This window comes from Marmota monax, unplaced genomic scaffold, assembly GCF_021218885.2.
Source record: "Marmota monax isolate L192 unplaced genomic scaffold, Marmota_monax_Labrador192_F-V1.1 WCK01_AAM20220418_F8-fsc00003, whole genome shotgun sequence".
NCBI lineage: Eukaryota > Metazoa > Chordata > Mammalia > Rodentia > Sciuridae > Marmota > Marmota monax.
Genome location: NW_026694084.1, coordinates 21,936,959 through 21,948,539, shown reverse-complemented (window position 1 = coordinate 21,948,539; position 11,581 = coordinate 21,936,959). Strand labels below are relative to the sequence as shown.

Genomic DNA, 11,581 nt, shown 5'->3' with positions numbered 1-11,581 from the left:
ATGTGCTAAAAGGTTGAAAATGTAAAACAAGTATGCCTGTGCTTAACTCTTAATCCCTCTTTGTATCTCCTCTGAATAAACTACAAGAAAAGGGGGGAAAAGAATGTTTAAATAATAAAACAGAGTACATTATGTCATCTTGTTAAATAATAAGCCCAATACAGTTCGAGGAACTGTTTTATCAGTGGTCCAGCTATGAAGGTATTCCATAATTCAAAGCACTATGAAAGATTATAAAGAAACTATTTTAGTTGAAAGTTTCTCCTTTTGTTTGTGTTTTTTATTTCTGCTAATTTCTTCTTTATTTTCTGATGCGCCTTATAAAAGCACAGGTTGTCATTTTAACATCCAGGCTCCATTGTTCAGAAATGCATTGCTAATAAAAGCAAAAGAAGGTAATGGTTTTAAGAGTTTTGCATATGTTTGACAGCAGAAGATAATAAATGTAAATAAATCTTTAATATTTCCCCTAATTCAGTTTGTGCCATGCAAATGTCAGGACTGGAAAAACAAATCAACAAACATTTGAAGGAAAACAATATACATAACTTATTTTATATATTAAAAACAACTGTCAAACAATTATGACCTCATGTATTAGTTGGTTGTTTTGAAATATTCCTACTAGAGTTAAAAAATGCTATGAGGGCCTTTGAGCTTAAACATATTGTGTCAATCAAGAGCATATGTAATATATCTAAAGCATGAGGTAAAAATTTTCTTCATAAATTATTTCATAAATAAATAAGTAATTTGCTTGAAAAAATTACAAAAATATTTGTGCTTTTATTAAGTTCTCTACAGATCTTTTGTGGTTAATGTAAACGGATTGATACAGACAGCATTTGATCTGCTCTATTCAAACTTGAAATACAAAAAAGTAACATGAAGACATTCTTCATTTCTCAGGCAAACTTTAGCAAAATTGTGTCCGTGAAACTTCATTCATTAAAATTTTAAGTGACCATGAATTTGTTGGCTTCAGTACCTGGAATGTAACTTTATCCTTTCAATTAAAGGACATAATTCATCCTTAGACCTTTGGCTTTAATTTTTTCAGATAATATATAATTTTGGGTACACTTATGGTCAGATTTTGTATTATTACAGGTGGAAAAACACCAGCCATCTCAAGGGTTTTGTGCTTGCAAAAGCGTGTAATTTAATTTTTTGAACCAATTTAATCAATGATTGTTTCATGTGAGTAAATTTACACTCTTGACGATTGCTTTAGATTTGAGGGTGACTGAGAGGAAGAACACTTCCCCTTTTAAAATGTCACTTAAATCTTGGGGAGCAGAAGAGATTAGAGAACTAATCCTTCTGAATAACTGTACTATTTAACTTCTCTAAGATGCTATGGCCACAGATTTTATCAGTTAGATACCAGCTTCAACAGTTTTAGGTGGTTTTAACCCTTTAAATTCAAACAGTCTGACTAGTCAGATACATGTTTCCAAATTTATTTGACCTAATATTTTCAGTTAGTCATGGCTAAAGAATGTTTCACTCTTATCCTTATTATTTTTCTGAATAAAATTGTGTCTCAATGTGCCGTGCATATTTCCATAAAAGTCAGCAACTTAATTTATGGCTTAAAAAAGAAAATAAAAGGTCTATATTTAATATAGGAATACTTTTTACAGGGGAAATTGGGGGTGGACAGTATTTAATGACTCCAGTGTGGAAATATGCAGGTGGTCATAGTAGTTGACTATGAGATTTACTGAAGATTTTGATATTAATTTTCCCTGCATGCAGGAATATATATATATATATATATATATATATATATATATATATACACACACATAAATCTAAGTCTCTTCTCAAATTAATTTAAATTGATGATAACATATGAATAACTCTATGCATATGAGTTTCATTGTCTTCTTCCTTTAGGGAATATATTGTTTGCCTCATTGTGAAACTGTATTTTGACTACTCTTTCACCTGCCTGGTTTCTCTATTGCAAAAGAATTATTGCTTTTCTATTCACAAAGAGTAGATGAAGCATGCTACCAAAATACTTCTGTAATAAATGTGCTACAGAAAGGAATCACATATCTGTCTGATTGGGTATATTAAGAAGAATTAAAGACCTTACAGAAAAAAAGGGAAAGGTTCTGAAAGCACATATTTTGTTTCAATTTTTTATATGATATGGCTTTTTTTTTAATCCCTGATAATAGTATGTTTCGCAAATATACTCATCTTTTCTCTAAAAAGATGCAAGAATCATTTAGTGAAAAATATTTCGGAGGAAATCACTTCATCTTCAGCTCACAGATTCATGATTGTACCTCTCTAAAATTCTAATTTTAATCATTCTGTAGTTTAGAGAAGGATGTTTCTCGTTTTAGCACAAAATTAGTTTTAAACTGACTTTCACCAAAGGAAAAACATGCCACTTAAAGTCACCCAACTGAAGAAAAGAAGTCCAAATGCCCAAGAAATGTTTACTTGGTTTTTAACACCTCCTATACTTTGAATCCTGTCATGGTAATGTTTTATGCATTGTTGATCTTTAGAAGTTAAAAACAAAAAACACCGCTCATTTCAGTAAACTTTATGTGGAGGCAATTTCTCTTAATGAGAAAATCTGGAGATGTGAAGTAGGAAAAAGAATGTCATGCCAAATTCAGCGTTCCTTATCTGCCACTAAAACCCCAAAGAGCAGCATGTATGAATCTGGCAGTATTTGAATAATGTTCCCATTCTATCTATTTTGTGATACCCCCTTAAAGCACCCATTGAGCTTCTGCCTTCTCCTCAGCTCAGAAAACCATAGCAACCTCTGTCCGCGCTTCTCCAACTCAGGATAGAGTTCAAGTTGTTCTCCTGCAGCTCTCTTGCCATCAGAACATGGGAAACCCTGACCACCGACGACGAGGTGTCCCGAGACTTCTCGCCACAGATAAAGGGCGGGGGAGGGGGCGCACACGCACACAGGAACCGTGCGTCGTTTAATTGAGAGGGCGAGGGAAAGTCACCACCGAAAAGGTAAGAGCACTTTTAAGAGTTCTTTGAATTGTTCAGGACAGCATCTCAGAGTGTTTGGGGAACGTCGCCTTGGCCGCCACGCACTGCCTGCCCCCCGCGCACCCCCCACACCCCCAAGGTAGGTCCTCGTCTTTATCGCTTTATTCCCAAAGCGTTCCGATTTTTCCTTCTTTTCCAGCCCGCACGTTCACACGTGGGGGTGGGGAGGCGGCGGGGAGGCGGGGCGGGAAGGTGGCCGAGCCCCTGCCCCGCGCCGCGCTCATTTGCGGCGCTCAGACTCGGGCGAAGTTCTCGCGCAGCCGGCTGGCCGCGGCCGGGGCCGGTCCCGGCGGGCGGCGGCGGCGGGTGCTCGGGGCCGGGCGGGGCGGCGGCGGCGGCGGCGGCGCGGGGACGCGCGCTCGCGCTGTCTCTTTAAGGGAGCTCGGTCTGGGGTGGCGCTTTCCTCCGCGAAGGCTCCTTTGATATTAATAGTGTTGGTGTCTTGAAACTGACGTAATGCGCGGAGACTGAGGTCCTGACAAGCGATAACATTTCTGATAAAGACCCGATCTCACTGCAATCTCAAGCGTCCTCTTTTTTGGTGCTGCTCGTTTCTCCAGACCTCGCGTCCTCTCGATCGCTCTCTCGCCTTCCTATTTTTTCTTTTCTTTCTTTCTTTTTTTTTTTTTTTAAACAAAAAACAACACCCCCTCCCCTCTCCCACCCGGCACCGGGCACATCCTTGCTCTATTTCCTTTCTCTTTCTCTCTCTCTCTCTCTCTCTTTTTTTCCTAAGGGGGGGGGAGGGAAGGGAAAGGGGGGGAGGCAGGAAAGACCTTTTTCTCCCCCCCCCCATAATCCAAGATCAACTCTGCAAACAACAGAAGACGGTTCATGGCTCTGGCCGCCGAGCCACCATCTTTCGGGCTGCCGAGGGTGTTCTTGACGATTAATCAACAGGTAAGGAGGGGAGGCCCGGCGGGCCGCGGGGCCGGGGCCGGGGGCGCGGGGGGCGCGGGCTGCCCTCGCCCGGCTCGGGGCGCCGCGATGCGAGTGCTGCGCCCGCGCGTGTGTGCGCAAAATGTGGGCGATCGCGAGCGGGGAGCCCTGGGAATTAAAAGTGACTTTCTTTGAAAAAAAAAAAAAAAAAAAAAGCAGAGGGAGAGTGTGCAGAAAGCCAAGCGCAGGCTTCTCGGGTTTCACATGCATTTTCTTTCTTCCTTTCTGCGCGTGTGATTTCTTTCTTTCTTTCTTCTCTTCTGCTCTCCTTTCCCCGCTTCCTTTCCTCCTTTTGGTGGGTCTGAGGCGACTGAGCCTTGGAAACCAGCGACTTCAAACTGCAGTAGCCCCTGGAGTCAGGAGGGTCAAGTTCAGCCGCCGGGGAGGAGGAAAAACAAATCCCCATTTGCCAAAAAAAGAAGTTTCAGGCCGGTGCCCCCTCCCCCTCGCAGCCCCACTCCCCCTCGCTGTCTCTTTCTGGCTGATTTTAATTCTCTCCTACCGGGCGCAGCGGAGGAGCTGGAGGTGGTTGGACCCGAGGGGCCGCCGCCGCCGCCGCCGCCGCAAGTTTCCTGGGGGCTCCTGACAAGCGGGGAGCAGACTAGGCACCGGCATGCAGAGTAGTAAGTTGGGCAAACTTGGGAGGGTCGGGAGGGGCTCAGAAAGGGGCCGTCGTGTGGTCCCCAAAGTGGGGAAATAGCACAGGACTGGCTTTGGCTTTGAAGAGTTTGCAAAGCCAGGCTTCAAACTTTTTTCCCTTAAAGGCCCAGCTGGGGCTGGAGAAGGAGGGTGTCGCATCCCCTTGATGCACCCGCCTCTGAGCGGCACAGGGCAGCCTGGCCCAGGGGTCTGTGCCCTGTCGGTGCCATGTGGCGGGGCCTTGCAGCCAGGGAGCTTCCGTAGGGGCTGAGGAAGGGGAAGACTTCCTCTGCGGTGCGGTTGATGCGCCATGTGTCGCGCGGGTCAGGGGACACTGGCCGGTGATTAAATGCCTGACAGCGGTGGGACATCCAGGCGGACAGGAGCTTTGCTTTCTGTCTAGTTCCTGTTTGGGCTGTAGAGTCTGAAACGCATCTTTGAAAGGCCAAGGCAAACACCGCTGTCCCTCCAAATAACTCCAGGATTATAGGACCCCATGAATAATTTGAGGGTGAGGCGAGGTGGGAGCTGTTTGAAGTGCAAAGCTCTTTTTTGTGGCTGGAAAAGCTTTTTTGTTTAGTACCTGTCTGAGATAGTGGTGTTTCCCTTTTTCCCCCAGGGAAGTCAGTAACTGTTTTATGGCCCTAGGACTCTAAAGCAATTTAAGTTAGAGGGCGACAAGGACTGGTGGGGTTTCAGAGGGAATCTTGGACTTACTAAATTTTAGGACCTGCTTTACTTCCCCATATCTTTTTAGGCCCCAGAATTGATACTTTGAAAGTTTTTGAGTAAGAGCGATGGATCTTATTGATGAATCAAAATTATTATAGAATATTCATCCTTATCCTATTTTGGAAAATCACGGCTAGAGTTTAAGCAAGGTAAGTGAAGTGAGAAGCTTAGCGGAGTAGTCAAATGCGAGACAAGTTAGGCCGATTCATTGAACTTTTGTAGATTCATTGAACTTTTGTAAACCTACCAGGTGAACAGGAAAGAGCTGGGGAGAGATAATAAGTACAAAAGCAAAATATAGATAGGGCCTGAGACAAAATTATAAGAAATGATAATTCTAGGCCTGGTTGTTGGCTAAATTTGATGGCTCAAAGCAAAAATAAAATAGGAACCCTCCAACAACTCTTCAAAGTCCTCCAGCTCTGAAGCTAAAACCTATGGATCTGGCTGGCATCATGTTTCTTTCCTTCTGGTTTTAGGAAAAGTTGATCATTTAAACAAGGCTGCCAGAGTTAAAAATGCCAGGGACAGTAAAGGAAAGTAATGCGGGCAGCCAGTTCAGTTCTTGACGTGGACAAAATGAGAATGAAAGTTTTTTAGCTCACTGTTAAGTTTCTTACATGTTGCTCATTTGCCTAGCAGACGTTCTCAGCCATCCCACCGGTTAATGTGAAAAAGCAAAGGATCTAAAATAATCATGTGGGCTTTTTTTCCCCCCTTACCCCAAGTATGCCAGGGTTGTGAATAAATACAGGGTTTGTATGGGAAGATGAAGCGTTTCCTGTAAGTTCTGATGCTGACAGCACAGTCTGGAAATGATACCAACATTATGAGGATTTTTTTTTTTTACCTTAAGTGAAAGTTTATTAATGACGTGCTGAATCTTAAGAAGTTAAACATATAGTTCTTAGCGTTTATCTCTCCTTAGATTTCATAACTTCCTTTTAAAGCTGTACCCTTGGATAAAAACATCTCTAGTCAGTTAAATAGTCAGGGCCAATAACGTGCTAAAGTTTAATGATTATTTCTGGATATTAATAATGTGAAAATAAAACACCCGCGGAGGGAATAGAGTTATAGTGCCAACATTCCGACTTGATTTCTCTAAATGTAAGGCATTCTGAAGCTTCATTAGTACTCTGTTGGCAAAGTCTTATTTACCATTTGTGAGCTGCCGTTTATGGCTTCCTGATTTATCTGTTGTAAGTTAGGATATGTGTGTGCAGAACGCTTTCACACACATAATAACCAAGCCTGACACTCTCTAAATAAATGGTGGAACACAGCAAGTGCCTAATACATAGTTTGTCACTTCTTTGAATTTTAGATGCTGTTAGGGTCTCTGGGACTGTTTAGATTTTGTCTTTTGTGTCTTAAAGGTAACACTAAAGAAAAGGAGGAAAGTGTCATAGCAGCTGTGAAGTCTGGGTTTGAATTCAGAACTCAGCATATTTGACGACTACTTACATTTAAAAAAAATTTTCTACCCACTTGCTTATAAAACAGCTTAGGATCCAAATCAGTATGCACATTCATAAGTCAGTTATATGTGGCCCTACCATATTTCAGTATTATTTTTACTTTTCTTTTAAGTCATATACTACTTGTGAATTTATTCTGATTTCCACAGTGGAGGTCTCTGTAATACACATAAGGAGATCTTCATTCAAAGGAAAACCTTCAAAACAGGGAGACGAATGCATCTGTGGAAAAGCTGCTTTTAGGATCTAGTATTTCAATGATGTTTCTATTATTGTGATGATGATGAGATGTGTATGCATATGTGTTCGGAGATAGAAACCACACTTTTAATTTAATGACTTTTGCATTTTTTTTAACTAAAAAATAAGCCAAAGGGTGTTAGATTTTAATAAACTCTTGCCTTCCCGTCTTTGTTGAAGTAAATAAACATTACTGAAAGTTTTAAAAGGACTTGCAAAAAATTGTTCTTGGACTAGAACTTTATTTCATTTTGAAATTGGGATCCATGGTGATAACTGACTTTTAAAACACTTTTCATGCTATGCGGATTTAAAAATTATTATTATGTTTTTTACTTCAGTACTCCCTTTGATGGCGAACAATCATCTTACAACACTATGCTGTTGTGTATAAAACAAAATAGACTTTAAGAAGGTTATGGGCAGGTGTCTATAATTGATTTAAAGGAAAATTATTATTTTTGTAATAAGCAATGCACTTAAAATGACTGGCTTACATTAAAACATATTCTTATGAAGATATTCTCTAGTGTGTAAAATGAAGCCATTCATTCAACAGACTGACAACTTTCCACTTGATATTTGCCTTTGCTTAATTTAGTTTCCACAGGACAGCTAGTGTGGTAGTCTGCATCTGTTTTTGGCAGGCGTAGAAAACTATAAACTCAGACAGTTCTGTCCCAAATATTGCAGCTCACAGTTACAATCAATTTGATAAAAACAGGCAAGTTTTATGGGCTTATTTTCTGTTGTTCATCCTTGGTCAAGCTTCCAGGTAATAGAGGTTTCTCTTTCTTCCTCTTTTGCTGGTTATGACTACTAATACCCTTGATGACTAGTTCTGAGTCTTGTTTACTCATTTATCTTCCTGATTTACTAGTTATTGATATTTGGGGAAATTAATAACAGCATATCTAGACTTGGTTTTACTTTGGTTGTATATCTATGGGATAACTATATTTGTCTTTTGATATCATACAGAAGGAAGTGAATTCTTTGTTACTTTAATAGTTATGATTTATGGGATTTTAGAGCTCCCCAGTAGATTTAATATAAAGACGCTCCTCTAGCCTTTGCCAAGCAGAAATTTAATCTAATTCTCTTAGGGTACTTATAATGGTCACATATATTAGAGAAAGACTAATACACTTTATATTTTTAAAAATTGGGCAGCTTTAAAAATAATTATCAAAATCATTTGTCTCCTAAAAGCTTTAACTAGTTGATTAAAGTAAATATGTTGAAATATCAAGTATTGTTTTATGGTACTGTTCAGTAACAAACAGTGCTATAGAGAGAATAAATGCTTTAAAAAATTTATCCTTGGGTGTAAGTGGATCCAAAATCAGTCATTAATTTGTATAGAATATTCTATTATTTTTGATTTTTATAAATAATGCCTTTGATATTATAATTATGGTCACTTTTTGAGTTGTCATATCACACAGTGGCTCTCATAGCTCTGAAAACTGAATCTGTTGGTCTTTGGTTTTTTGATAGGTGTAATAATGTAGAATTTGATTTAGGTTAGAAAGAGATATTTGCACTTAAGAAAACTCTTGTTATTGAATTTAGGGATGGATCTTGGGAGGAAATTATTTAAATTGTTAAGTTAGTTAGATGAAGAAACCTGACTAGTGATAGTGACTGCAATTATAGTGGCTATTATAGAAGGGCTGTCTACTTTTTGTTATCCCACTTTTCCCCCAAGAGCACAAATCCAAGTAGCAAAAACAGAAATGAACTTATCTATGCACTTCAAGTTTGAAGCATCATTGGAAATCATTTTCTGATTCAAAGCTATCATTGAAATGCAGATAACATTAAAACATCCCAGAGCAGACATTAAAGATAGACTTGTCATTCTTAAGTACGATTTATTAAAAATAATAAAAATCTTTTAATTTTTAAAATGTTTCTATCTCTTTAAAAACCTGCAGTAAATACTTCACAAGTGGCTAGACACCTTCCCTGGTGGTTTAGTTTATACAAGTAGGAAACTTTCTCTCCTACTCTTTCTCTCTCTCTTTCTTGTTTTCTTTAAACCAACTGACGTAATGCCAAACTTTGCTTTAAAAGAACAGACAGAAGTAATTGGTAGCTTTTAACTTTTAATAATGTTCTGGATTGGTTTTAGTGGCTAAAATGCCATTTTTTTTTTTTTTAAGAAAAAGAAAAAAGTTCAACTAAGAACGGGCTTGTGGCCTGAGGAAGAAAGGCTCTGTTGATGCAGTTATTTTTATTCTTGTTTTTCAATCTGTTATTAAAAATCTTTCCTGCTGAGCACTGCTGGAGTTCTCCAATTGCTCTTTGTGATGGCTGGGCATTTCAGGTTACCGTAACTTAAACAGTTTTTGGGTTTTGGGGAGAATGGGTATTTGCATTCCCTTATTTCTTTTTTGTTTGGGGAAAAAAAAACATTGGTTTTGTTTCAATGGAGATTAAGTAAGGTTATCACTGGCAAAAGGTCGATGAATAGTGTATATAAAGAATGCCACACCTGTTAGCAAGAGCCTAAAATGTGGAAGTTTAGTTGTGACATTAATCACTTTTATGTGCAGAGGAAGGAAAATAGATGAAACTACCAAAATGCATTTTTAGATTGAAAACATAAGTTTTAAGGGTCCATGTGTTTCGACTAGAGTTTTTTTTTTTTCCCTTAGAATTTTACATGATATTTTTAACCCTATTTATCAAGCAGTAATTTTTAGTTACCTTTTCTTTTTCTTTCTTTCTTTCTTTCTTTCTTTCTTTCTTTCTTTCTTTCTTTCTTTCTTTCTTTCTTTCTTCTTCTTCTTCTTCTTCTTCTTCTTCTTTTTTTTTTAAATAGTCGTCTTCTCTCTTTCTGACAAGGCAAAGAGAACTTTCTGTAGTTAAGAGACATCTTGGTGATGTTGATTGACATCGGGCAACTTCCGAAATTGGCAGGCAAGAAAATCTTTTGTGGGGGCAAATAGACTTATGCCAGTATTTCCTTCCTTCGGGAAAAATTCTCCACCCAGAAATGGGGCCCTCCATCCCATTTGGTGGGTCAGAACTGAGTATCGACATTTCTGATTTGAATGCTTGCAGAGGTCTAAATCTTACGATTACTTATCTGGGACTTTGTTTTTAATCCTGAATTTGTTCCTGTGATTTTTTTTCCCCCTTCCTTACTCAGAGCTTATTTAAGGAATAATACATATTGAAAATTCAGCATTGCACAGAGGAGGAGTAAACTCTTCGAGGCTTTTATAATTATGAAAAGCATTCTGCATATTTAGGGCCCTTCAAGTGTTCTCCGCTTAGATATTTAACAGTTTTGATTTACTTGATGTGCTTCTCAGATTTTCCTGTGAAAGCTGCAGACTTTATTCCCATCTGAAGTATTCCATCTTTGCTAACTGCTCTTTTACTTACGAATTTGTCAGGAAAACCTTAAAAGAACTTGAGCTGTGTGTTGTTCATATCAGCGCAGTGGAAGTTTCTTGGAGTAGGTCTTGATTTATTTAATTTTCTTTACAAAGTTTTCAAACATAAATATCAAGTTATGAGTATGTCTGTCCATAGATTTTTATTTAATGAATGTTGGTTTGTTACTTCAAAACTTATGGGAGAGTAATAAAGTTTAGGAAGAAGGAAAAAAGGCAGAGGGAGGTATTTGCAGCTATGGTCCTTTAATATCAGCAGTTTGTTTACTGTTGAGTGGTGGGGAGGGGTTGGGGGAGGCTTTGTGGAAGATGATACAAGAAAAAAAAAATCCATCAATTGCGCATATGATCCCCTCCCCTTAAGGTTTACTTAAACAATATGTTTTGGTTTTGCCTCAAACCATTCTGCACCACCTCTGCTCCAAGAATCCACCACTATCTTGGTTCCTGGGAGCTTAAGGATGACTCTTTATGTTATATAATGAACAGCAGTATTATTTGAACAAAGGTAATGTATTTTGATTTGTGTAATGTTTTAATAGTAGTGGGCTACCTATGAAGGGAATTCTAGCAGGGTAAATACCTGCAAGTGCTTGAGGTATCAGGATAGCACTGCGTTTAAGTTACTGCGGTCATATATGTATGCTACTTTAGGTGTGTTTTATGTATGTAGTGCATGTAATATTGCTTAGGTACACCTTAACGGTGGACTTTAATATGCTATAAGAAACTCTGTGCTTTAAATGTGAATCTTTTAAGGAGCTACATGACTTTATACGATCTAGAAGTTTGAAGTGAGTATGGCGGTTTAACATTGTGAATCCATTGTTATCATAATACTTACATATACTCTGAATTTACTAAGAAATTTGAAAAGAAGAAAAAGCTGTAAATCAAAATGCCCCCATGCAGTGTATTTTAAGAACTGCTTCTGAGATCATTTTTCAAAAGTTCCATTTCTGTGGAAGGGAGCAGGGAAGTGACAGTGCTGTTTCTGGATATACATTTTATGGACTAGCACTTTATAGTTCACAATTCTATCAGCTCAAAACGTTATGTAGAAATAATATGGAACATGTAAAGACTCTGTACTATGAT

The 11,581-nt window shown here is 38.7% G+C and overlaps 1 protein-coding gene across 9 annotated transcripts in view; it reads left to right on the top strand.

Annotated features, from left to right (window-relative positions):
* Nucleotides 1–2,857: 2,857 nt before the first annotated feature.
* The window catches only part of Trps1 (transcriptional repressor GATA binding 1), a 237,673-nt gene continuing 228,949 nt past the window's right edge, over nucleotides 2,858–11,581 (top strand). For 2 of the 9 annotated variants that reach the window (XM_058585693.1, XM_058585689.1), the window contains exons 1-2: nucleotides 4,125–4,604; nucleotides 5,378–5,501. Coding sequence is in view for 1 of the 9 variants with exons in the window: in XM_058585691.1 (XP_058441674.1) it covers nucleotides 4,595–4,604 (10 nt within the window). In the remaining 8 variants the exon portion in view is untranslated. Of the gene's footprint in view, nucleotides 3,004–3,439; nucleotides 3,943–4,124; nucleotides 4,605–5,377; nucleotides 5,502–11,581 lie in introns of those variants that run through there. The other 7 variants (XM_058585690.1, XM_058585695.1, XM_058585694.1 and 4 more) reach the window with 7 other exon arrangements.